Source organism: Myotis nattereri, assembly GCF_964212035.1.
Source record: "Myotis nattereri genome assembly, chromosome: 16".
In the NCBI taxonomy this organism is placed as follows: Eukaryota; Metazoa; Chordata; class Mammalia; order Chiroptera; family Vespertilionidae; genus Myotis; species Myotis nattereri.
The window spans coordinates 35,399,036-35,422,484 of record NC_138091.1 but is presented as its reverse complement, the minus strand read 5'-3'; the positions used below and the strand labels follow the sequence as shown (position 1 = coordinate 35,422,484).

The following is a 23,449-nucleotide window of genomic DNA, read 5'->3' as shown; positions in this document are numbered from 1 at the left end:
GAAATAAATATAAATATGTGGGTGTTTTGTTTTTGTTTTTAATAGCCTGGATCTAAAAAATTGGCAAATGGATCAGATGATAAATCCAACTGCAAGGAATCAAAGACAGGAAATCTGGACCCGTTATCTTGCATAAGTAAGCTTCCCCAATATGTGCTCCAGATAAATCTACAAACTTTTAATGTCAGCAAAATTCTCCACATCTTTGTTTTAAACAGATTAACCTCTTTAGAGTGTTATGTTAAAATGTGTGTTTTATTAAATATAGGCACTGCAGATCTTCATAAAATGTATCCTACACCACCATCATTGGAACAACATATAATGGGATTTTCCCCAATGAATATGAATAATAAAGAATATGGTAATATGGATACAACACCTGGAGGAACTGTTTTAGAAGGAAATAGTTGTAGTATAGGAGCACAGTTCAAAATTGAGGTCGACGAAGGATTCTGTAGCCCCAAACCTTCTGAAATTAAAGTAAGTATTTTATTTCTCTAGAAAATAATTTACTACTATATTTTCATATAGAATTAGTTTATAGCTATATTCAAAATTCATTTCATACTGCCATTTGCAACAACATGGGTTGGTCTTTGAGGGTATTATGCTAAGCAAAATAATTTGGATGGAAACGGACAAATACCATATACTTCCCACTCATGTGGAATATAAAACAAAAGGTAAAGGAACTAACAAAATAAATTTATAGATGCAACAGATAGGTGGTTACCAGAGCAGAAGAGGTACTGGGGGGAGGGGGGGGTTGGCGGGGAGGAGCAAATTGGGTAAAGGGTCAAATATATGATAAAGGAAGGAAACTAGATTTTGGGTGGTGAATGCACAGTAGAGTATACAGATATTGAATTGCAATGTTGTACATGTGAAATGTATCTAATGTTATTAACTAATATTCACTAAATTTAATTTAAAAATTATTTGATTCAGTTTTGTAGTTAACAAATTTGAAGACTGAATTGTGACACTATTAAGAATGTATTTAAGCCCTGACTGGTTTGGCTCAGTGGATAGAGCGTTGGCCTGTGGACTGAAGGGTCCCAGGTTCGATTCCGGTCAAGGGCACCAAAAAAAAAAAAAAAAATATATATATATATATATATATATATATATATATATATATATTTTTTTTTTTTAAGAAGGCGGGGGGTGAGGGGATAAGAGATCAACCAGAAGACTTGTATGCATGCATATGAGCATAACCAATGGACACAAACATTGTGGGGGGTGAGGGCATGTGCTGGGGGGGTGGGAGTAGCCAGGGAGAAGTCAATGGGGGAAAAAGGAGACTCATGTAATACTTAAAACAATAAACAATTTAAAATTTTAAAAAAATGTATTTAAGATGCCCTGCTGTCATGGGCATGACTCAGTGGTTGAGCCGGGGCACATGCCCAGGTTGCGAGCGTGATCCCCAGTGGGAGGCATTCAGGAGGCATTCGGTCAGTGATTCTCTCTCATCATTGATGTTTCTATCTCTCCCTCTCCCTTCCTCTCTAAAATCAATGAAAATATATTAAAAAAAAAAAAAGAATGTATTTAAGAAAAGAATAGAATTGCCCTGGCTTGGGTAGTTCAGTTGATTAGAGTGTCGTCCCAATATGCCAATGTTGTGGGTTCAATCCCCAGTCGGGGCACATACAAGATGAATCATTGAATGTATAAATGAGTGGAACAACAAATCTCCTTCCCTCCCCTCTCCCCCTTCCCTGTCTCTCTCTAAAAAAAAAGGAATTATATTTACATTTTTTTATTTTGTTTTAGGAAAGGAAAAAAATGGCTAGAATTGGTTTGCTTTTCCCCCCATGGAAGACAAGGTTCTGAATGTCACGGTCTTTATATTGTAGGATTTTTCTTATGTCTACAAGCCTGAAAATTGTCAAGTTCTAGTGGGATGTTCCATGTTTGCACCTCTAAAAACTCTACCAAGCCAATGCTTGCCTCCTATCAAATTGCCAGAAGAGTGTATTTACCGTCAGAGTTGGACTGTTGGAAAAATGGAATTGCTTCCTTCAGGACCTGCAATGCCATTCATCAAAGACAGGTATGGTTTAGATTTATGTTATTGGTACAGTATATGAATACTTATATAGCTTTAATGTTTTTTCATTGAAGTACCTGGTATGCTGGTTCCTGGAAAAAATATACTGGTTTTTGAAAATTCTAAAAGTTGTTTTCTGATTAGTAAGATTATAATGGTACTAGAGGCCGGGTGCACCAGTGGGGGGGCCCTCGGCCTGTCCTGCGGGATGGGGTTGAAACTGGCTCTCTGACATCCCCTGAGGGGTCCCGGATTGTGAGAGGGTGCAGGCCAGGCTGGGGGACCCCACAGGTGCATGATCAGGGCTGGGGAGGGACATGGGAGTTTGGCCAGTTGGGGAGGGACCATGGGAAGGCTCCAGGGTGTGTCTGGCCCGTCTCACTCAGTCCCAATCGGCTGGACCCCAGCAGTAAGCTAACCTATTAGTTGGAGCATCTGCCCCCTGGTGGTCAGTGCATGTCATAGCAAGCAGTTGAGTGGCCTTAGCATCTCATTAGCATATTACACTTTGATTGGTTGAACATACAACCGGACACTTAGCATATTAGGCTTTTATTATCTAGGACTAGAGGCCCGGTGCACAAAAATTTGTGCACTCGGGGTCGGGGGGCAGGGTCCCTCAGCCCGGCCTGTGCCCTATCGCAGTCTGGGACCCCTCGGGAGATAACGACCTGCTGCCTTAGGCCTGCTCCCGGGTGGCAGAGGGCAGGCCTAATCCCTAGGTGCAGCCCCTGGTCGGGCTCAGAGCAGGGCTGATTGGGGAATTGGGGCGCCGCCCCCTGTCATGCACAGAGCAGGGCGGATTGGGAGGTTGCGATGCCACCCTCAGTCACGCTCAGGGTAGGGCCAATTGGGGGGTTGGGGCACCGCCCCCTGTCACACTCAAGGCAGGGTCGATGGGGAGGTTGCGGTGCCACCCCCTGTCATGCACAGAGCAGGGCCAATCAGGGGGTTGGGGCACTGACCCCTGTCACGCACAGAGCAGGGCCCATCAGGGGGGTTGGGGAGCTCCCCTGTGTCACACACAGAGCAGGGCCCATCAGCGGGTTGAGGAGCTCCCCCCTGTCACTCACAGAGTAGGGCCGATAGAGGAGTTGGGGCACCGCCACTCTCACACTCAGGGCAGGGCCGATGGGGAGGTTATGGCTCTACCCCGTCACACACAGAGCAGGGCCCGTGGGGTGGGGGGGTTGGAGCGCCGCACCCTGTCACACACAGAGCCGCAGGGCGATCAGGAGGTGGGGAGCTCCCCCCTATCAGGCACAGAACAGGGCTGATCAGGGATTTGGGGTGCCTTCCCCTGTCACGAACAGAGCAGGGCCAATAGGGAGGTTGTGGCCCTACCCCCTGTCACACACAGAGACGCAGGGCGATCAGGGGGTTTGGGTGCTGCCCCGTCACACTGATCCCGGTGCTGGGAGGCATATTACCCTTTTACTATATAGGATAGAGGCCTGGTACATGGGTGGGGGCTGGCTGGTTTGCCCTGAAGGGTGTCCTGGATCAGGGTGGGGGTCCCCACTGGGGTGCCTGGCCAGCTTGGGTGAGGGGATGATGGCTGTTTGCAGCTGGTCACACAACCTTCAGGGTGGGGGTCCCCCTGGGGTGCCTGGCCAGTCTGGGTGAGGGGCTGAGGGCTGTTTTCAGGCTGGCGGGTGACTGAAGCTCCCAACCGCTCCTTTTTTTCTGTTTTTTTTTTTTATTTTTTTATTCTGGGCCAGCTTTAGCTTTGAGGCTTGGCTCCAGCTCTTAGGCCTCCGCTGCTGAAAGCAGGTATCTGGCTTGTTTCGGTTCTATAATCGAAACGATGTATAACTCCAGCCCTGAGATCCCGGCTCGCTGAAAGCAGTTTTCTGGGGTTTTGTTTAGCTTCTATATTTGTTACAATGTTTCAAACTGCAGGCTCAAAGGCAGGCGGGGACCGTTGGTTTCCTCCATCACTGAAGCAAGCAAGCCTCATGTTAGTTTCAAGCTGTCTGGCTGCCGGCGGCCATCTTGGCTGGCAGTTAATTTGCATATCACCCTGATTAGCCAATGGGAAGGGTAGTGGTTGTACGCTAATTACCATGTTTCTCTTTTATTAGATAGGATTAGCTGGACATGGATAAACTTAGAAAACTTAGAACTGTTGTGCTTTGATTCTTTGTCTTCAAAACTTTTTTTTTTCTTTTCTATTTTGGTCTAAAATTTTAAACCACTCCCATGTGTACATTTGTCATATTTCACACAGTTTTCTAATTTAAAATCTGTGAAATTGAGTTATCTTATAATTGGTAGCATCTTAAACTTGCTGTGGTCCCTTTCCACAGACATCTCTAAGATTAGGATTTTATTTTATGTTTTTACATCTTAGAATTTATGAACTATGGATATTTGTAGTATAAGAAATATATAGGTGTCGATAAGTGTATACAGATTTTATTTATAATTTTGGAATTAGTTGGTTGGTCGTCAGCCCACAATAATCTCCTAGAATGAATATATTAACCAGAAATGCATTTTAATTGTACTCGGAATTTTAGCACTAATTGTGCTTTCATAATTTTCACTGTTACTGAAAAACATTTGGAATATTTTCAGTTGCTTTTCACATTACTAATATGTTTCTTTATGTATATATTTGATTTTCTTTTACCCTGGTGATGCTAGTGACGGAAGTACAATGGATCAAGAATATGGCCCTGCTTATACACCTCAAACTCATACTTCTTTTGGGATGCCTCCTAGCAGCGCACCTCCTAGCAACAGTGGAGCAGGAATTCTTCCTTCTCCATCTACCCCTAGGTTCCCAACTCCAAGGACTCCCAGGACTCCAAGGACTCCTCGTGGAGCTGGTGGACCTGCTAGTGCCCAAGGTTCAGTCAAATATGAAAATTCAGACTTGTATTCACCAGCTTCCACCCCATCCACATGCAGACCCCTTAATTCTGTTGAACCTGCAACTGTTCCTTCCATCCCAGAGGCACACAGTCTTTATGTAAACCTCATTCTTTCAGAATCAGTTATGAATTTGTTTAAAGACTGTAACTTTGATAGTTGCTGTATCTGTGTCTGCAACATGAATATCAAGGGTGCCGATGTTGGAGTTTACATTCCAGATCCAACGCAGGAAGCACAGTATAGGTGTACCTGTGGCTTCAGTGCTGTTATGAACAGAAAATTTGGAAACAATTCAGGATTATTTCTTGAAGATGAACTAGATATCATAGGACGCAACACAGAATGTGGCAAAGAAGCAGAAAAACGTTTTGAAGCTCTCAGGACTACTGAACATGTTAATGGAGGCCTAAAGGAATCTGAAAAATTGCCTGATGAGTTGATATTACTGTTACAAGATCAGTGCACTAATTTATTTTCACCCTTTGGAGCAGCAGAAAAAGACCCTTTCCCTAAAATTGGTGTAGTTAGCAATTGGGTACGTGTTGAAGAGCGGGACTATTGCAATGATTGCTACCTTGCATTAGAACATGGGCGTCAGTTCATGGATAACATGTCAGGAGGAAAAGTTGATGAAGTGCTTGTGAAAAGTTCGTGCTTACACCCCTGGTCCAAAAGAAATGGTAAGTATGCTAATGGAATAATTTTTGTTTGTTTTCCTTTAGATGTATGACTTGGCTTTTCTTTCTTAAGAGAAAATACTAAAGGCATTTCCCAGGTAGCCAACAGAGACACTTAAATTTGGACTTAAAACTCCTTTAAGAATGAAATTTTCAAAGAGAGAATTTCCTAGCAGTTTAGTTTAATTTCAAAATAAAAGTAGGGTTATTGTAAATTTGTAATTATGTATTGTGTAGATGTATAAAAGGTACTTTGCACATGTTGATTAGCAGAAAGTTGCTAGATGTTTGCAGTATTCAACATGCTTTTACTCACTAAATATTTATGAGCACCTAGTATGTTCTCAGCCTATTCTTTTATAAAGTAGTGTTGGACAAACATATTTCCCAACCTTTTTGAGCCTGTAATTTAGTGAAGAATACAAAAATAGAAAAATAAGTAATTATATAATATAATGACAAATGCTTTGAAGAAAAAGCAGGTAGAGAAGTGGAAAAAGACAAGTGTGTGACATTTATTATTTTTTTATCCTCAGCGGAGGATATGATTTTTTTATTGACTTTTAGTGAGAGAGGAAAAAAGAGAGAGAGATCTCGAAGTGAGAGAGAAACATCAACCTGTTGCCTCCTGTACACACCACAACTGGAGCTGGAACCCACAATCTAGGTATATAGGTATGTGCCCTGATGGGAAATCGAACCCACGTTTTAGATGTTTGGATAAGAGAAGATACTACTGAGGGACAACATTTGAACAAAGACATAAAGTGGTAGGGGTTAGCTCTGTGGCTAACCGAGGGGAATGTGTTTTAGGCAGTGAAAAAACCCTGAGTGAGTAGTATGCTTAGGAGTCACTGTTGCTGGGATGAATTGGGTGATGGGGAGACTGGTAGGAGATGAAGTTTAAGAGTTGGCCAATACCCTGGCTGGTGTTTCTCAGTGCTTAGAGCAGTGGTCGCCAACCAGTGGTCCGCCAGGTTTGAAAGGTTGGCGACTGCTGGCTTAGAGCATCAGCCTATGCACCCAAGGGTTGTGAGCTTGACCCCCAGTAGGGGGCATGCAGGAGACAGCCGATTGATGATTCTCTCTCATCGTTGATGATTCTATCTCTTCCTCTACCTCACTTTCTCTGAAATGAATAAAAACATTTTTTAAAAAAGCATGATGGGAAGTTATAGGACAGTTTTGAGTAGAGAAGTAACATGATTCTTTTTCTGTTTGCTGTTGTGTTGTGGATGGTGAAGATGAGAGTTGTTAGAGTATAGAAATACAACAGTTATTTTATATACTGATTTTGTACCCTGCACTTTACTTATTTCTAATGGTTTTTTGGTGGAGTCTTTAGCGTTTTCTATATATAAAATTATGTCAAGCAGAATTCTTACTTACTTTTTTTAATGGTTATAGATGTGAGTATGCAGTGCTCACAGGACATACTTCGAATGCTCCTATCTCTTCAGCCAGTTCTTCAGGATGCTATTCAGAAAAAAAGAACAGTAAGGCCTTGGGGGGTTCAAGGTCCTCTCACTTGGCAACAATTTCATAAAATGGCTGGCCGAGGCTCTTATGGTAAGTAATTTATAGTATGTATATTGACTACTTTTATTTCAGTCCTCAGTTTCTATGCCCAATTTGAATAAGCACAGTTGTTTTTCTTAAATATTTTTGTGGCATATGCTTGACTTAAGGCAGTGTGGGTCAATCTCAGCTTTTCTTACTTTGAACATTTACAGCATTCAGTATACTGGTACATCAGAAAGAATAACTTCATTTAGATCTGTTTTTACGTGAGACTTACCAGTACAATTTTATGTGTAGAAAGAATCATACTGCCAAATTTTTTAAAAAGACTGAGTACCACTTTTGTTGTAAATCATTATTTTACAAAATTGAATGAAAAAAATGGAGTAAAAAGGAGCAAGTGATATTAGTGATAAAGGTTCTCAAGGTCTCATTAAAAAAAAAGACAAATTTCCTAGTTGTGATAAGAGTAGCAAATGAATATTCCCAATGTGGTATGTGCATTGTAGATTTATGGTTAACAATAATAAAAAAGAACATTAAAAATTGCTTTAATTGCCCTAGCTGGATTGGCTCAGTGGATAGACCATTGGCCTGCGGACTGAAGGGTCTCGCGTTCGATTCCAGTCGAGGGCACATGACCTGGTTGCAGGCTCGATCCCCAGTAAGGGGCATGCAGGATGCAGCCAATCCAATTTCTCTCTCATCATTAATATTCCCCCCCCCTTCTCTCTCTCTCTCTCTCTCTCTCTCTCTCTCTCCTTTCCTCTTTGAAATCAATAGAAATATATTTAAAATTTTTTTGTATGAATTATTGGTTGAAGGTTGGCTCTGAACGGTGGGATATAATTGGAGCTTTAAAAATATGTCTGGAATGTTAGTTTTTAACATTGAAATCTCTGACTTTTGTGCATGGTTTTAGAATGCATTATGTTTATGCAGAAGTAGTAGATTTTCTCATATTTCCTTTTTGCCTTCTTTTATTAATAGCTAAATAATTTCAATCCCATACATAACTTTATATTCAGTGAGAAGTGCAGGTTAATTATATCTTGTTACATTCTTTTTTTTTTTTCCTTACGTATTTTTATTGATTTCAGAGAGGAAGGGATAGGGAGTGAGAGATAGAAACATCAGAGATGAGCCCAGGTGGTGGTTGAGCTTCGACCTATGAAATAGGAGGTCATGGTTCAGTTCCCAGTCAGGGCACATGCCTGGGTTGTGGACTTGATCCCCAGTGTAGGGTGTGCAGGAGGCAGCTGATCAGTGATTCTCTCTAGTCATTGATGTTTCTATCTCTCTCTCCCTCTCTGAAATCAATAGAAATATATTTTAAAAAACACCACCAAAATAGTAGACACACACATAACACAATACCCAGAGTTTTTACTGATCAGTACATACAGAGAGGTTTTTCTCTTTTTAATGGCTGCATGTATTCTGTTGTTCTTTCCACATGATATTATCTTACCAGTCTACTGTTAATGGACACACTAGAGGCCCAGTGCACAAAATTCATGCAGGGGTAAGGTCCCTAGGCCTGGCCGGCAATCAGGGCCTATTGGGGCCTTCCAGCTGCTGGCTGGGGCCTTCCTTTGTTCCATGTCACACCCTGGTGGTCAGCACACATAGGGAGCGATTGAACTCCCAGTCTAACTCCTAAGGGGACACTTTGCATATTAGCTTTTTATAGATATAGACTAGAGGCCTGATGCATGAAATTCGTGCAAGAGGCTGGCCCCTGCTGCCGCCGTAGCTGCCTCTGCCTCGGCCCCTGCCGCCACAGCTTTGTCTGGAAGGTTGTCTGAAAGGACGTCCAGTTTAATTAGCATATTTACACTTTTATTTTTTTAATATATTTTTTATTGATTAAGATATTACATATGTGTCCTTATCCCCACATTACCCCCTACCCCCCCCCCCCCCGCCTCCGCTCATGCCCTCACCCCCCCGTTTTCCGTGTCCATTGGTTAGGCCTATATGCTTGCGTATAAGTCCTTTGGTTGATCTTTCCCCCTTACCCCCACCCTCCCCTGCCTTCCCTCCAAGGCCCGACAGTCCAATCAATGCCTCTCCATCTCTGGATCAGTCCTTGTTCATCAGTTTATGTTGTTCATTATATTCCACAAATGAGTGAGATCATGTGGTATTTATCCGCTCTCCAGTTCCATCCATGCTGTGGCAAATGGTAAGAGTTCCTTTTTCTTCTTCCTCTTCTTAAAGAATACCTTTCAGCATATCATATAATGCTGGTTTGGTGGTGATGAACTTCTTTAGCTTTTTCTTATCTGTGAAGCTCTTTATCTGACCTTCTATTCTGAATGATAGCTTTGCTGGATAAAGTAATCTTGGTTGTAGGTTCTTGCTATTCATCACTTTTAATATTTCTTGCCATTCTCTTCTGGCCTGCTTGGTTTCTGTTGAGAAATCAGCTGACAGTCGTATGGGTACTCCCTTGTAGGTAACTGACTGTCTTTCTCTTGCTGCTTTTAAGATTCTCTCTTTGTCTTTTGCTCTTGGCATTTTAATTTTGATGTGTCTTGGTGTGGTCCTCTTTGGATTCCTTTTGTTTGGGGTTCTCTGTGCTTCCTGGACTTGTAAGTCTATTTCTTTCACCAGGTAGGGGAAGTTTTCTGTCATTATTTCTTCAAATAGGTTTTCAATATCTTGCCCTCTCTCTTCTTCTGGTACCCCTATAATTCTGATGTTGGTACGCTTGAAGTTGTCCCAGAGGCTCCTTACACTATCTTCATATTTTTGGAATCTTTTTTCTTTTTTCTTTTTTGGTTGGGTATTTTTTGTTTCTTTGTATTTCAAATCTTTTTTTTAAAAAATATATTTTATTGATTTTTTACAGAGAGGAAGGGAGAGAGACAGAGAGCTAGAAACATCGATGGGAGAGAAACATCGACCAGCCGCCTCCCCCACATCTCCCACTGGGGATGTGCCCGCAGCCCAGGCACACGCCCTTGACCGGAATCGAACCCGGGACCTCTCAGTCCGCAGGCCGACGCTCCATCTACTGAGCCAAACCGGTTTCGGCGTATTTCAAATCTTTGACTTGATTCTTGGGATCCTCTTGTCTGCTGTTGGATCTCTGTATATTATTCTTTATTTCAGTCAGTGTATGCTTAATTTCTAGTTGGTCTTTTTTTATATCCTCCAGGGTCTCACTAAATTTATCGGCGGTTTCCATAAAATTCTTGAAAAACCTTATAAACGTGGTTTTGAACTCTATATCCAGTCATTTGCTTTCCTCCATTTCTGTCATTTGTGACCTGTTTCTTTGTCTCCGCATTTTTTATGCTTCCCTGTGTTGGTAGAGTGGTTTTGTGTGCTGGGTGTCCTGTAGGGCCCAGTGGCTCAGCCTCCCCAGTTACCTGAGGTGGACACTCTTGGTGCACCCCCTTGTGGGCTTTGTGCACGGTCTTGTTGTAGTTATGCCTTGATTGTTGTAGGATCACTGGGAGGAATTGACCTCCAGGCCAATTAGCAGTGAGAATCAGCTGTGTCTGCAGTGGAAGAACTTCTATGCTGAAGACACCCTTCTGGGGTAAGACTTGCTTCAGTGGGGCTTTGGTGCTCACTGAGTCTGCCCCCTGAGTGTGTCCCTTATGGATCTGAGGAGTTGTAATCCGGATGGCCCCCCCTCTGACCACTGGGTTACCCAGCAGGAGCTATGAAGAGAACTGCAGATTCCCCTTCCTTTTTTGGAGTTTGGAGGTGCCCTGATGAGGCCCAGCTGTGAAGCAATGCAAGCTGCTGTGGGGCCTTGGGCCTTCTCTTGGAAGTGCTGGGTCTGTGGCCCAGCTGCAGTTTGTTAGGTAATTTTCAGGTTGCAAAGGGCCAGGGCATTCATATGCAAATGCCTCTGCTGCAGCCTGGGTGGGGCGGCGTCTCAGGGAATCAAAGGGCGGAGCAAGCAGCTATGGCGGATTCTCATCCCTGCCCTAAGGGGCCGCGGGCGTCTGTTTCCCGGTAATTTAGTTGCTGCAAGCACCTCTGAGGGAAAGCCGCCCTCGAGTTCCAAGTTCTGCCCACTGCCAGACAGTCCAGTTTCTCCCTGTATGAGTCCTGGGTCCCCAGAGACTTCCCGGAACCGGAGTTCAAAGCAGTTGGGAGCTTGTGACTCCCTCCCGATTCAAAAAGACAGCCGCGTCCTCAGGTACCAGCCCCTTTCCGCGCGCGCTCGAGCCTCCGTACCTCTGCACTTTACTTCTGCAACTCCTGACCCTCAGTGTGCCCTTCTCTTTCCTTCTAGTTGTAGAATTTCCACTCTGCCAGCTTTCCTGTAGTTCTGGATGATGTCCGTTTTGTCTTTTTATTGTATTTTTGAAGGTGTTGTAGGAAGCAGCAATTTCGGTGTTTACCTATGTCGCCATCTTAGTTTCTCCCCTACACTTTTATTATTATAGATAGATAGATGGTTCCCATCATTATTTTTAAAAAACATTTTTTTTATTGATTTCAGAGAGGAAAGGAAAGGGAAGGAGAGTTAGAAACATCAATGATGAGACAGAATCATTGATCGGCTGCTTCCTGCATGTCCCACACTGGAGATCCAGACTGCAACCTGGGCATGTGCCCTTTCTGGGAATTAAACCACCACCTCCTGGTTCATAGGTCGACACTCAACCACTGAGCCACGCTGGCTGGGCAGTTTCCATAATTATTACAACTATTTTTCTAGAATTCAGACATGCCTGGCTTGTAAAGCATGTGTGTATATATCTTTTAAATATTGCCAAATTACTCGTTATAATACCAGTTTAAACTCCTACCAGTTAAATACCTGTTCCCCAAACCTTTACGAGTAGGGTGCTGAGTAAGTAGATGGGTGAAAATGGTTGTTTCATTATAGTTGAGAGGTAGAATAGTATAGATTGTGAGGGAAGATTTCCTGGTTTCTAATCCCACCTCTGCCAATCTTTTATACTACTGGACAAGTTGTTTAACTTTTCTATTACTGGTGTTTCATCTCTAAAATGAGATTAATATTAGTATCAGCCTTGTATAGTTTTTGTGAGGTCTAAATGAGTTAATAAAAAGAAAGATCTTTAGGCAGTACCTAACACATAGTGAGTGTTATAATTGTTTGCTATTAATTATTTTAATTGCTTTGTCATGAGAATGAGCATCTTTTTATGTGCAAGAGGTATTTCTATTGCTGTGAACTTTGTTCATATCCTATACCCACTTTTCTATTAGGTTTTTGGTCATTTTCTTACAGAGTTATACTTCCCTTTTATGTGGTAAGGATAGTAACCCCTTTTTCATATACATTGCAAATCATTCTTCCAACTTGTTGTTAATCATTTGGCTTTATTGTTTTCTTTATACTAAAATTTAAAATTTATATAGTCAGATTAATCAGTTTTTAAATGGATAGGTTTTATGTTATGCTTATAAAGGCTTTCCCCAGTCCAGATTTAAAAATAAAACTCTCCTCCCATGTTTTCTTTTATACTTCTAAGGTTTTTTATTCAGATCAATTTTTTTTTTTGCATTTAAATGAAGGTATAAGTCATATGTTCTTTTTAAAGACCATTTTAGCAAATTCTTAACTGTGGAAAAGCCTCAGTCACTGGCTTTACCTATTTTTGTCTTTAATAAAATATTTTTACTACTAATAATGACTTAGTACTTTTGACATTTCAGTAAAAAAGACATACTGCTTTTCAATGATTTCTTCAAATATATTTTTCTTATTTAGGAACTGATGAATCTCCAGAACCACTGCCAATCCCCACGTTTTTGTTGAGTTATGATTATGATTTTCTGGTGCTTTCTCCATTTGCTCTCCCTTACTGGGAGAGACTTATGCTGGAACCCTATGGATCTCAAAGAGATATAGCCTATGTTGTACTATGTCCAGAAAATGAAGCTTTGTTAAATGGAGCCAAAAGTTTTTTTAGGGATCTTACTGCAATATATGAGGTAGGTGTTTAAAATAATATGGCATTTTAAAACTGCCTTATTATTTGTATTTTTAAATATAAATTATACTGGGCAGTTCAGTTGATTGGGACAGAATAGTAATGATGTCAAGTTCTTTGATGTCATTTACCTCTCATACTAGCCAGTTACATTCTTACAGGATTTAACCCACACCCTTAATTAGATGTGTGCGCCATGGGTCATGGTGGAAATTGCCTTACTGGGGGGGAAAGTTGAGAGTATATGTGGTCTCACTGAAGAGAATATGTTTTGCCCTAGCCAGTTCAGTGGATAAAGCATCAGCCCACGGACTGAAGGGTCCCAGTTTTGATTCCGGTCAAGGGCACATACCTCGATTGCAGGCTTTATCCCTAGCCCTGGTCGGGGCATGTGCAGGAGGGAACCAGTCAATGTGTCTTTCTCTCACATCGATGGTTCTCTCTCTGTGTCTCTCCCCTTCCCTTCTACTCTCTAAAAATCAACAAAACAAAGAGAGAGAGGATATTTTCTAAAGCAAAGGGCAGCATTGTCAAATAGCCAAGGAAAATTACATTTACAGAAATTCTAGCCCTGATTCTCTAGGACCTCAGGTACTAATACTAGGCCTCACTTTCCTCATACATAAAATAAAGCTATGCTAGATCTTTGTAAGATCTATTTCATTTCTGAAATTCTTGACTAATTTTTTTAAGTTATAATTCTCATGTTATGTCCATCACTGAATGCAATGATTGCAAATTTAAAATGCTGTGGGACATAAAGTCTTAATTCATTACACCTTCCTTTTCCCATAAATGCTTGGAAATCCAGTTTTTAAAATTGCTTTTACAATTGTTAATTTGTGCTGGCTTAACTCCATATAAATGTTCCACTTAATTACAAGGTATGTAGTGTATTTTGTAGAAATAAGTATTTCCCAAAGAGTGTTGTATAGAACACTAATGCTGCAAAATCTTCCCAGAGAAAAGTTCCATAGTTAAATAGGCTTGAGGAGACATTGTGTATTATATTACCATATGGAGATTCACTATTCATATTAGATTTTTTGAGCTGTTGAAAGTCTTAATAGTAAAGAAATCCTATCTAGATTTTCTTTTTTTAAAAAAAATATATTTGTATTGATTTCAGAGAGGAAGGGAGAGCGAGAGAGATAGAAACATCAATGATGAGAGAGAATCATTGATCAGCTGCCTCCTGCACGCCCCCTACTGGGGATCAAGCCCACAAACCGGGCATGTGCCCTTGACCAGTATCGTACCCAGGACCCTTCAGTCTGCAGGCCGACGCTCTATCCACTGAGCAAAACCAGTGAGGGCTAAATTTTCTTAATCAAGTATGGCAAACTTATTTGATAGTAGGCTTCTTGCAACAGACATCAGTAGCCCACAGAATTGGAGGGAGAGCTGGCAAATTCATAGTGTAGCTGTATACTAATTTTTATTTTGCTTTTGCTTAAGGATATGTGTATTTATATAGATGAATTGGGATAGATTCACAGCTTAGAATGACTACATTTTTATGCTCACTTATTTCTGTATTCCTCAAGTTTTCATTATTCAATTCATAAAGCTCTAGTGCCATTATTATTATCTAGTTGTTTTATTTCATTGGAAATGTTCTAATTTTAAAAGAAGTTTAATGGATTTTTACTGTACAAAAGGAAAAGATCTGTGGCACCATTTTACCCTTGATATTCTTATCCCAAATGTTAAGTATAAGTGATAGTTTATTTTAAATATCTGAAATGCTTTATTTTACAATATGTACTTAAATACTATGATAATTTCACTAATTCTGCTTTCTGTATGTATAATTGTAGTCCTGTCGATTAGGTCAACATAGACCTATTTCTCGACTGTTGACAGATGGGATCATGAGAGTTGGATCTACTGCATCAAAGAAACTGTCAGAAAAGTTGGTAGCAGAATGGTTTTCTCAGACAGCTGATGGTAACAATGAAGCATTTTCTAAACTCAAGCTTTATGCACAAGTCTGCAGATATGACCTAGGTATTGAATTTGCATTTATTATATAAGGCCAGTGTTAGAATGTATGGCCCAGTCCTCCAGCTGTTTTTGTAAAAATTTTATTAGAACACAACCATGCTCATTTATTTACATATTGCCTATGCCTGCTTTTGTGCTACAAGATCAGACCTGAGTAGTTTTGACAGAGACTGTGACCCGTAAAGCCTAAAATAATTACCATCTGACCCTTTATAGAAAAAGTTTACTGATCCCTGTGCTAGGGATCCCATCAGGTAGAAGGAAATTGTGGGTTATAAGCAATTTTTTGTTGCTTCTGTAGGATCTGATGAATTTGTTTTTTACTTAAGTTTATTAACATTAAGACTTCTTAACATTAAGATTCTTGATTTGTTAATGGTTTAGAAAGTAAATAACTTGTAGTTTCCTCTACAACACACACAAAAAAACAGTCCTTTGTTGGAACTAAGAAAATGATAGCTGTATAAGATGCTTATTTTAACATTCCTGAATTACATATTTAAGACTTGCTTATTTTAACACTCTTAATTAAATATCAGTGGACTTACTTTATACTTAATCCACAGATTAAATAGATTTAACCAAAATATAGAATCTCATTAGACCTTCCTATAATTTGAACCTCATGATAACATTTCTCCTTTTTATATCTAGTTAGCTCCTAGTGTAGTCAATATTTATTTAATTTGTGACTTAGGAACCCTTTGAATGGCCTAATAAAATTTGCTAGGTACTGTTATTTATTTTTAATTAATTATGCCTAGGAAATAGAATTTTATTATACTTTCATGAAATCCATTTATTTTGTATGAAAATGCTGGTTTGTCCTTTTCAAATCCATTTAAAATTTGTTTCTTCAGTTTGTAGGAAAATAGAAAGCTATATATGCTACATTCTTAGCAAGCAACTTAGGGAGGGTAATTACCAAAAAAGCATCAATTAGATATTATTATTCACATAGTTGAATAAATAAAGAACCAATCAGTGAAATAAAGAATTAAATACCCTGCCTGTTTTTATTATCTTTAGGTCCTTATCTTGCTTCCCAGCCATTGGACAGCTCTCTACTTTCCCAGCCAAATTTAGTTGCCCCTACAAGTCAATCTTTGATTACTCCACCTCAGATGACAAATACTGGAAATGCTAATACTCCATCTGCCACTCTAGCATCTGCAGCGAGCAGCACTATGACAGTGACTTCAGGTGTTACCATGTCTTCTTCAGTTGCCACAGCTAATTCAACTTTGACCACAACTTCAACTTCATCTTCATCATCCTCCAACTTGAATAGTGGAGTATCAAATAAACTACCTTCGTTTCCACCCTTTGGCAGTTTGAACAGTAGTGCTGCAGGATCCATGTCTACGCAGGCGAGTACAGTTCAGAATGGCCAGCTAGGAGGGCAACAGTCATCAGCTCTACAAACAGCTGGGATTTCTGGAGAGTCATCTTCTCTTCCCACTCAGCCACATCCTGATGTATCTGAAAGGTACTTTTAAATATACTAATTTTGCAGAAATATAAATATTTGATGCATCTTTTTGTCTGAATAATACTGTCATTATGAATAAACAAAGTTTTTTGGTCTTATCAGTGGAATTTTAGTTTTTTTGGTTTTTTTATTTTATCGATTTTTTACAGAGAGGAAGGGAGAAAGACAGAGAGTTAGAAACATCGATGAGAGAGAAACATCGATCAGCTGCCTCCTGTACATCTACTGGGGATGTGCCCACAACCCAGGTACATGCCCCCGACCGGAATCGAACCTGGGACCCTTCAGTCCGCAGGCCAACGCTCTATCCACTAAGCCAAACCTGCTTTGGCTGGAATTTTAGTTTTTAAAGTGTTCAATCTTTTACTTATAAAATTATAATGAAGACTCTTCATAACATCTTTTAAGAAAATATATATTTGCCCTAACCAGTTTGGCTCAGTGGATAGGGTGTCGGCCTGCGGACTCAAGGGTCCCGGATTCAATTCCGGCCTAGGGCATGTACCTTGGTTGTGGGCACATCCCCAGTAGGGGGTAAAAAATCAACAAAATATATATAAAATATATATATATATTGATTTCAGAGAAGAAGGGAGAGGGAGAGAGAGATGGAAACATCAGTGATGAGAGAGAATCATTGATTAGTTGCCTCCTGCATGCCCCCTACTAAGGATAGAGCATGTGTCCTGGCCAGAAATCTAACTGTGACCTCCTGGTTCATGGGTCAACACTCAACCACTGAGCCACACCGCCAGGCTAAAGTCTTTTTTTTTTTTTTTAATATATTTTACTGATTTTTTTACAGAGAGAAAGGGAAAGGGATAGAGAGTTAGAAACATTGATGAGAGGAACATAATTCAGCTGCCTCCTGTACACTCCCCTAATGGGGATGTGCCCGCAACCAAGGTGCATGCCCTTGACTGGAATCGAACCTGGGACCCTTCAGTCCGCAGGCCGATGCTCTATCCACTGAGCCAAACCAGTCAGGGCAAGTCTTTTTTAAAATAATGTTTTTTTACTAGAGGCCCGGTGCATAGATTCGTGCATGGGTGGGGTCCCTCAGCCTGGCCTGTGCCCTCTCACAATTTGGGACACCTCAGGGGCTGAAACCCAGCAGTCCGACATCCCCCTGAGGGATGTAGCAGTGCCAAAGCTGCAGGTGGCTGTGGAGGAGCCCAGCTGGGGCTGGCCACAGCTCTGTTGCCAGTCATCCTGGCTCCGCTGCACCTGCCACCACCACCACCCGGTAGCACTGCTGCGGAGGCTGGAGAGACTCCCGCCACTGCAGCTGCACTTAACAGCCATGAGCCCAGCTTCTGGCTGAGCGGCGCTCCCATTGTGGGAGTGCACTGACCACCAGGCGGCAACTCCTGCGTTGAGCATCTGCCCCCTAGTGGTCAGTGCACATCATAGCAACCTGTCATCACGGTCGCTTAGGCTTTTATATATGTTTTTATTGACTTTTAGAGAGAGAGGAAGGGAGAAGGAGAAGGTAGAGAGAGATAGAAAAATTGATTATGAGAGAAACATTGATCAGCTGCCTCCTGTACACTCTCTACTGGGGATGGAGCACACAATCCAGGCATGTGTCCTGATCAGGAATCAAACCAGTGACCTCTTTGTTCATGAGTCAACACTCAACCACTGAGCCAGGCATTCTCATAAAGTCTTTATGGCAGACTTCTAGAATCTCAGGCCGGGAACTGAGACCTTGAAAACCATTTAGTCTAACTATTCTATGATGATTGAATCTGTTCTGTGATAAAACTGTCAAGTAGATTTGCCTATGCAAGTCACTCCAGTGATTTAGAAAGTCACTATTGAACTAGCCTCTTCAGGCATAAGAGTCATACCAAGATTTAAATCTCAGTTCTGCCATTTACTGGCTTTGTGACTTTGGTACCTATATATATAAAAGGCTAATATGGTAAGTGTCCATCCGATTGGTCACTATGATGCACACTGACCACCAGGGGGCAGATGATCAATGCAGGAGCTGGCCATTTACAGAGAAACAGCAGTGCAGACCTGGTGCCCACAAAGCAACACTCAGCTTCCCCCAAGTGGGACACCCCACCAAATTGCAGCCAATGCTGCCGAGACCTCATGGCGCAAAATGCGGCCCACAGCCCAGCCAGCCCGGAAACTGTGGCCATGGGCACCGGGTAATGCGTCACATAGCAACACCCAGCAACACCCAGCTTCCTCTCTCTAGCAACTAGCCTCCTTGGAGTTTCTTCAGCCCAGGAACACAACTTGCTTTATAGCCAGGTGGAAACATTTTACACTTTAACCAAATGTCTGTGAAGCATTTTCCTGTGCCTCATCTCATTTGATCCTCACAGAAGTCCTGGAATGGGTAGATAGGAGACTCAGTGGAATCCTATTTTCTTTTCATTAGCTGGAAAACGGAGATTTAGAAAGCTTAGAAACTTGACCCGACTGAAAAAGAAGTGAGAAATGATGGACCTTGAAAATGATTTCAGGTTTTCTCACTACGCACAATATAGTCAAACACTGCTGCAGTTAAATATTTTACCCTTTGTTTTCCCTGCATGATCTATCATAATAATCTGCTTCGTGTTGATATTTACTGCTGTGTTGCTGACAATTACCTGAAAGAAGTTGGGGTGCTTCACTGGGCTGGAAAAAGTTTAGCTAAATCAGAAAGTAGGTCTAGTTAAGCAAGTTTATTCTATATCTATAAAAGGCTAAGTTGACTCATGCATGCGTGACACATATAAAGCTCTCACTGGCGCTAATCACATGCGTGTTTCAATCTGTCATTGTCGATCCTGAATTTGGTTGACACTTCTATTATAGAGAGGGTGAACAGCTATATTAAAATATTTCTTCTAATTAATTTCCTCTCATTGTGCACAAATTTGTGCACTGGGCCACTAGCAGGATATAATGCACAGTAAGTGCTTTACACAATGCGTCCAAATGCTTGAGTTGTTTTTTTAAAAATATATTTTATTGATTTTTTTACAGAGAGGAAGGGAGAGGGAGAGGGATAGCGAGTTAGAAACATGGATGAGAGAGAAACATCGATTCAGCTGCCTCTTGCATGCCCCCTACTGGGGGTGTACCCGCAACCCAGGTACATGCCCTTGACCAGAATCGAACCTGGGACCCTTGAGTCCGCAGGCCGACGCGCTGTCCGCTGAGCCAAACCAGCTAGGGCGCTTGAGTTGTTTTTGACAACAACAATAATGACAGCTCTCTTCATTCCTTTTCTGAAGAAGGTATTGAGTGAGTTTCCCTTCTGCTTTTTCGGTTAGATTAGCCTGAGCTTAATTACATCTTTCAGCTACCCAGGTGCAGTTTTGCCCAAAGCTATACTCATTTATGTGAGTAAAAACAAACTATTAATTATCCAGGTTGACCCATTTATCTTGAACCTCTCCATATATTTGGAGTTTAAAAAAAATATCATCATCAAAGAATGAACCTTATTCACTTTTGAAGTTATGAAGTAAGAAATGACTGTCTATAGCTAAAACTGTAGTTTGGAAACCTGATTTCTTTCTATTTAGCTCTGCTTCTAGCCAGCTTTGGGATCTTGGGCCGCTCATTTAGCTTATCTTTGACTCAGTTTTATCACCTAAGCAGTAAGCTCTCTAGTAATTTTGATAGTCTGTGGCGCGGGTGGTGATCCTTTTTTCTGTCAAGAGCCATTTGGGTATTTATAACGTCATTTGTGGGCCATACAAAATTATCAACTTAAAAATTAGCCTGCTAACCCAGCCGGTGTGGTTCAGTGGTTGAGTGTCGACCTATGAACCAGACCAAATGATTTCCCAGGACTTTTATGGCCCGTGGGCTGGGTGTTCCCCACCCCTTCTCTATGGATTTAAAGAATTCCTTTCTAAAGCAAGACCTTAACACAAGGATCTTCGTACACCATGAGATTTTACATATGGTGTTTATAATTCTCTTTGAAGAAAAAGAGACGTCCTTCAATTTTAGAGAGGTTCTCTGAAAAGGGGATGAGGTATTAAGAACCTGCTTTTAATGCTTCCCCAAGAAAGGAATAATACAACTTCTTTCCTAACTGTCTTATTTCTACCTTGAATTTTAGCACGATGGATCGGGATAAAGTGGGTATCCCCACAGATGGTGACTCACATGCAATCACTTATCCACCTGCAATTGTCGTTTATATAATTGATCCTTTTACATATGAAAATAAAGATGAGAGCACTAATTCTTCTAATGTATGGACTTTGGGGCTACTTCGATGCTTTCTGGAAATGGTCCAGACTCTTCCTCCTCATATTAAGAGTACTGTTTCTGTACAGGTAAGAATGATAAATGTTGGAGATAAAATTTATATAAAACCGTTGGATGTTGATAGAAGTTTCAAAGATACTAGTCTGTGTCTAAATTGATTTTGTATAGCCAGGTTCTGTTATGTAGATTTTATTTTAAGTGATATACTAGAAATCTTAAGAGAGTTTATAAAAGAGAGACTTTGCAATTATGTCAATAATAATGAAAAATAAAAGGAACCACAGTAATAATGGAAAATAAAGATTGCATGAAGTACATTGAATATTTCTCTTGTGTTACTTTTATAAACCAGTTTTTAAGTTCATAAACTTAAGTACAAAAATTAGAGTATGGATCTAAATAAAACAGGTTACAAGGAAAAGTAGAAAGAATTTAACCATATTTTAACTATTAAATTCCTATTAAATTATTTAGTTTATCATTTTATTTTGGTTTGTTTAAATTTTCTAGTAAAAGTTTTAGAATTCAAACCTACAGCCCTTTTTATTCTCTTGTGACTTGTTCGAAGTTTAACATTTGTAATATTTGCCTATAATTCCTAGATTGTTCCTTGTCAGTACCTGTTGCAACCTGTGAAGCATGAAGATAGACAAATCTATACCCAGCATTTAAAATCCCTGGCTTTTTCGGCCTTTACCCAGTGCCGGAGACCCCTTCCAACATCAACCAATGTGAAAACATTGACTGGGTTTGGTCCAGGTTTAGCCATGGAGACTGCTCTTAAAAGTCCTGATGTAAGTATGCTTTCTATGACCAGAGTTATTAAAAACTATACATTTTATGATTTTATGCAAAACCAAGTGCAGTTCTCTGTTTAGCTCTCATTTTCCAATTATCTTATAATTGGGAAAAGATAATATATCACATTTTCAATAAAAATCTTTTTAATAAAAGATTTTTCTGTGCTTGTATAGTACCATAGTACCTTAATTTTTTGTTTTACAGAGACCAGAGTGTATTCGACTTTATACACCTCCTTTTATTCTGGCTCCAGTGAAGGATAAACAGACAGAGCTAGGAGAAACATTTGGAGAAGCTGGACAGAAATATAATGTTCTTTTCGTGGGGTACTGTTTATCACATGATCAGAGATGGATTCTTGCTTCTTGCACAGATCTATATGGAGAACTTTTAGAAACATGTATCATTAACATCGATGTTCCAAATAGGTACTTACATTTCTTTAAATGTATCATTATATCATCCCATTTTTAAAATTCATACATTTACATTTTATATTTAATGAGTAGAAAACTGTTTTGCAGGTCATGTACATTAAGATATTAACTCTTGCCCTGCCGGTGGCTCAGTTGGTTGAGTGTCATCCCATACACCAAGAGGTAACCAGTTAGATTCCCGGTCAGGACACATGCCCTGGTTGCAGGCTTGATCCCGTTAGGAGGCTTGCAGGAGGCAGCCAATTGATGTTTCTCTCTCATTGATATCTGTATTTTTTTTTCTCTCTCTCCCTTCTTCTCTCTCTGAAAATCAATAAAAAAAAGTTTTTTTTAAATTACGTCTTGGCCTGGCTGGGGTAGATCAGTTTGTTAGAGCATCAGTTGATTTGATCCTCAGTCAGGGCACATACAAGAAGCAACAAATGAATGTATAAATAAGTGGAACAACAACTTGATGTTTCTCTCTAAAAAACAAATAAAAATCAATAAATAAAATATTAAGTCTTGGGATTGTAGGTTCTTACCCTTACGTAGTGTATATATACATTGTATAATTAGAATTAAAAATAAATTTGATTAATCTGTTACACAGACAAAAGAGATTAAGCTTCCTAAATTCTTTTTTTTTAATAGATTTTTTATTGATTTCAGAGAGGAAGGGAAAGGGAAAGAGAGACAGAAACATCAATGATGAGAGAGAACCATCGATCGGTGCCTCCTGCACACCCCACACTGGGGATCAAGCCCACAACCCAATCATGTGCCTTTGACTGGAATCAAACCTGGGACCCTTCAGTCCGCAGGCCAGTCCTCTATCCACTGAGCCAAACCGGCTAGGGCAAGCTTCCTAAATTCTTTATAATAAAGCTTGAAATAATTATTTTAACCTGAAAAAATTTTGAGGCATAGAACTAGAAAGCCCTCTGCAATTTTAAAAACAAACTAGTGAAGCACCCTAGAAATTTATTTTTTTCATGTACCATCTAAGATATAATCCCTACATTGAGTTAACTTAACTTTCTTTACTAAAATTGTGGACTGAAATTTTTACCATTTAAATGTTAGAGTCTCTTCTGAAAATTGAGGCTTTCTTTTTAGAATTCTTCTTGGTAGTAATTAAATATGGCCATTTATTTATGAAGTCTGTAACTAATAGGTCACAACAGGTGAGCCTCATGTTGAGTTATCACTTAATAGATATTTCAACATGTTTCAAAGCTAGGGAACACTGCCTGGGAGTTCTTGAAAAGCAAATCCTTGCAATAATTTTAATTTTTAAAGATTTGGTTTTATCCTTTATTTTATCTATTGTATAAAGATTCTGTTCCTTTAAGTTCAGAAATTGGTTATTTACAGAAATATTTAATGATTCTTAGTTTATAGGAGTGCTGAAAAAGTAG

General features: G+C 40.2%; 1 protein-coding gene across 1 annotated transcript in view; it reads left to right on the top strand.

Moving 5' to 3' along the window:
- Positions 1–23,449, top strand: part of MED13 (mediator complex subunit 13) — a 93,302-nt gene that overhangs the window by 61,216 nt on the left and 8,637 nt on the right. The window contains exons 13-23 of the mRNA XM_081109403.1: positions 46–136; positions 269–483; positions 1,869–2,065; positions 4,712–5,622; positions 7,027–7,188; positions 12,854–13,077; positions 14,897–15,086; positions 16,113–16,572; positions 20,660–20,879; positions 21,414–21,605; positions 21,817–22,040. Of these exons, the coding sequence (XP_080965529.1) occupies positions 46–136; positions 269–483; positions 1,869–2,065; positions 4,712–5,622; positions 7,027–7,188; positions 12,854–13,077; positions 14,897–15,086; positions 16,113–16,572; positions 20,660–20,879; positions 21,414–21,605; positions 21,817–22,040 (3,086 nt within the window). The remainder of the gene's footprint in view (positions 1–45; positions 137–268; positions 484–1,868; positions 2,066–4,711; positions 5,623–7,026; positions 7,189–12,853; positions 13,078–14,896; positions 15,087–16,112; positions 16,573–20,659; positions 20,880–21,413; positions 21,606–21,816; positions 22,041–23,449) is intronic.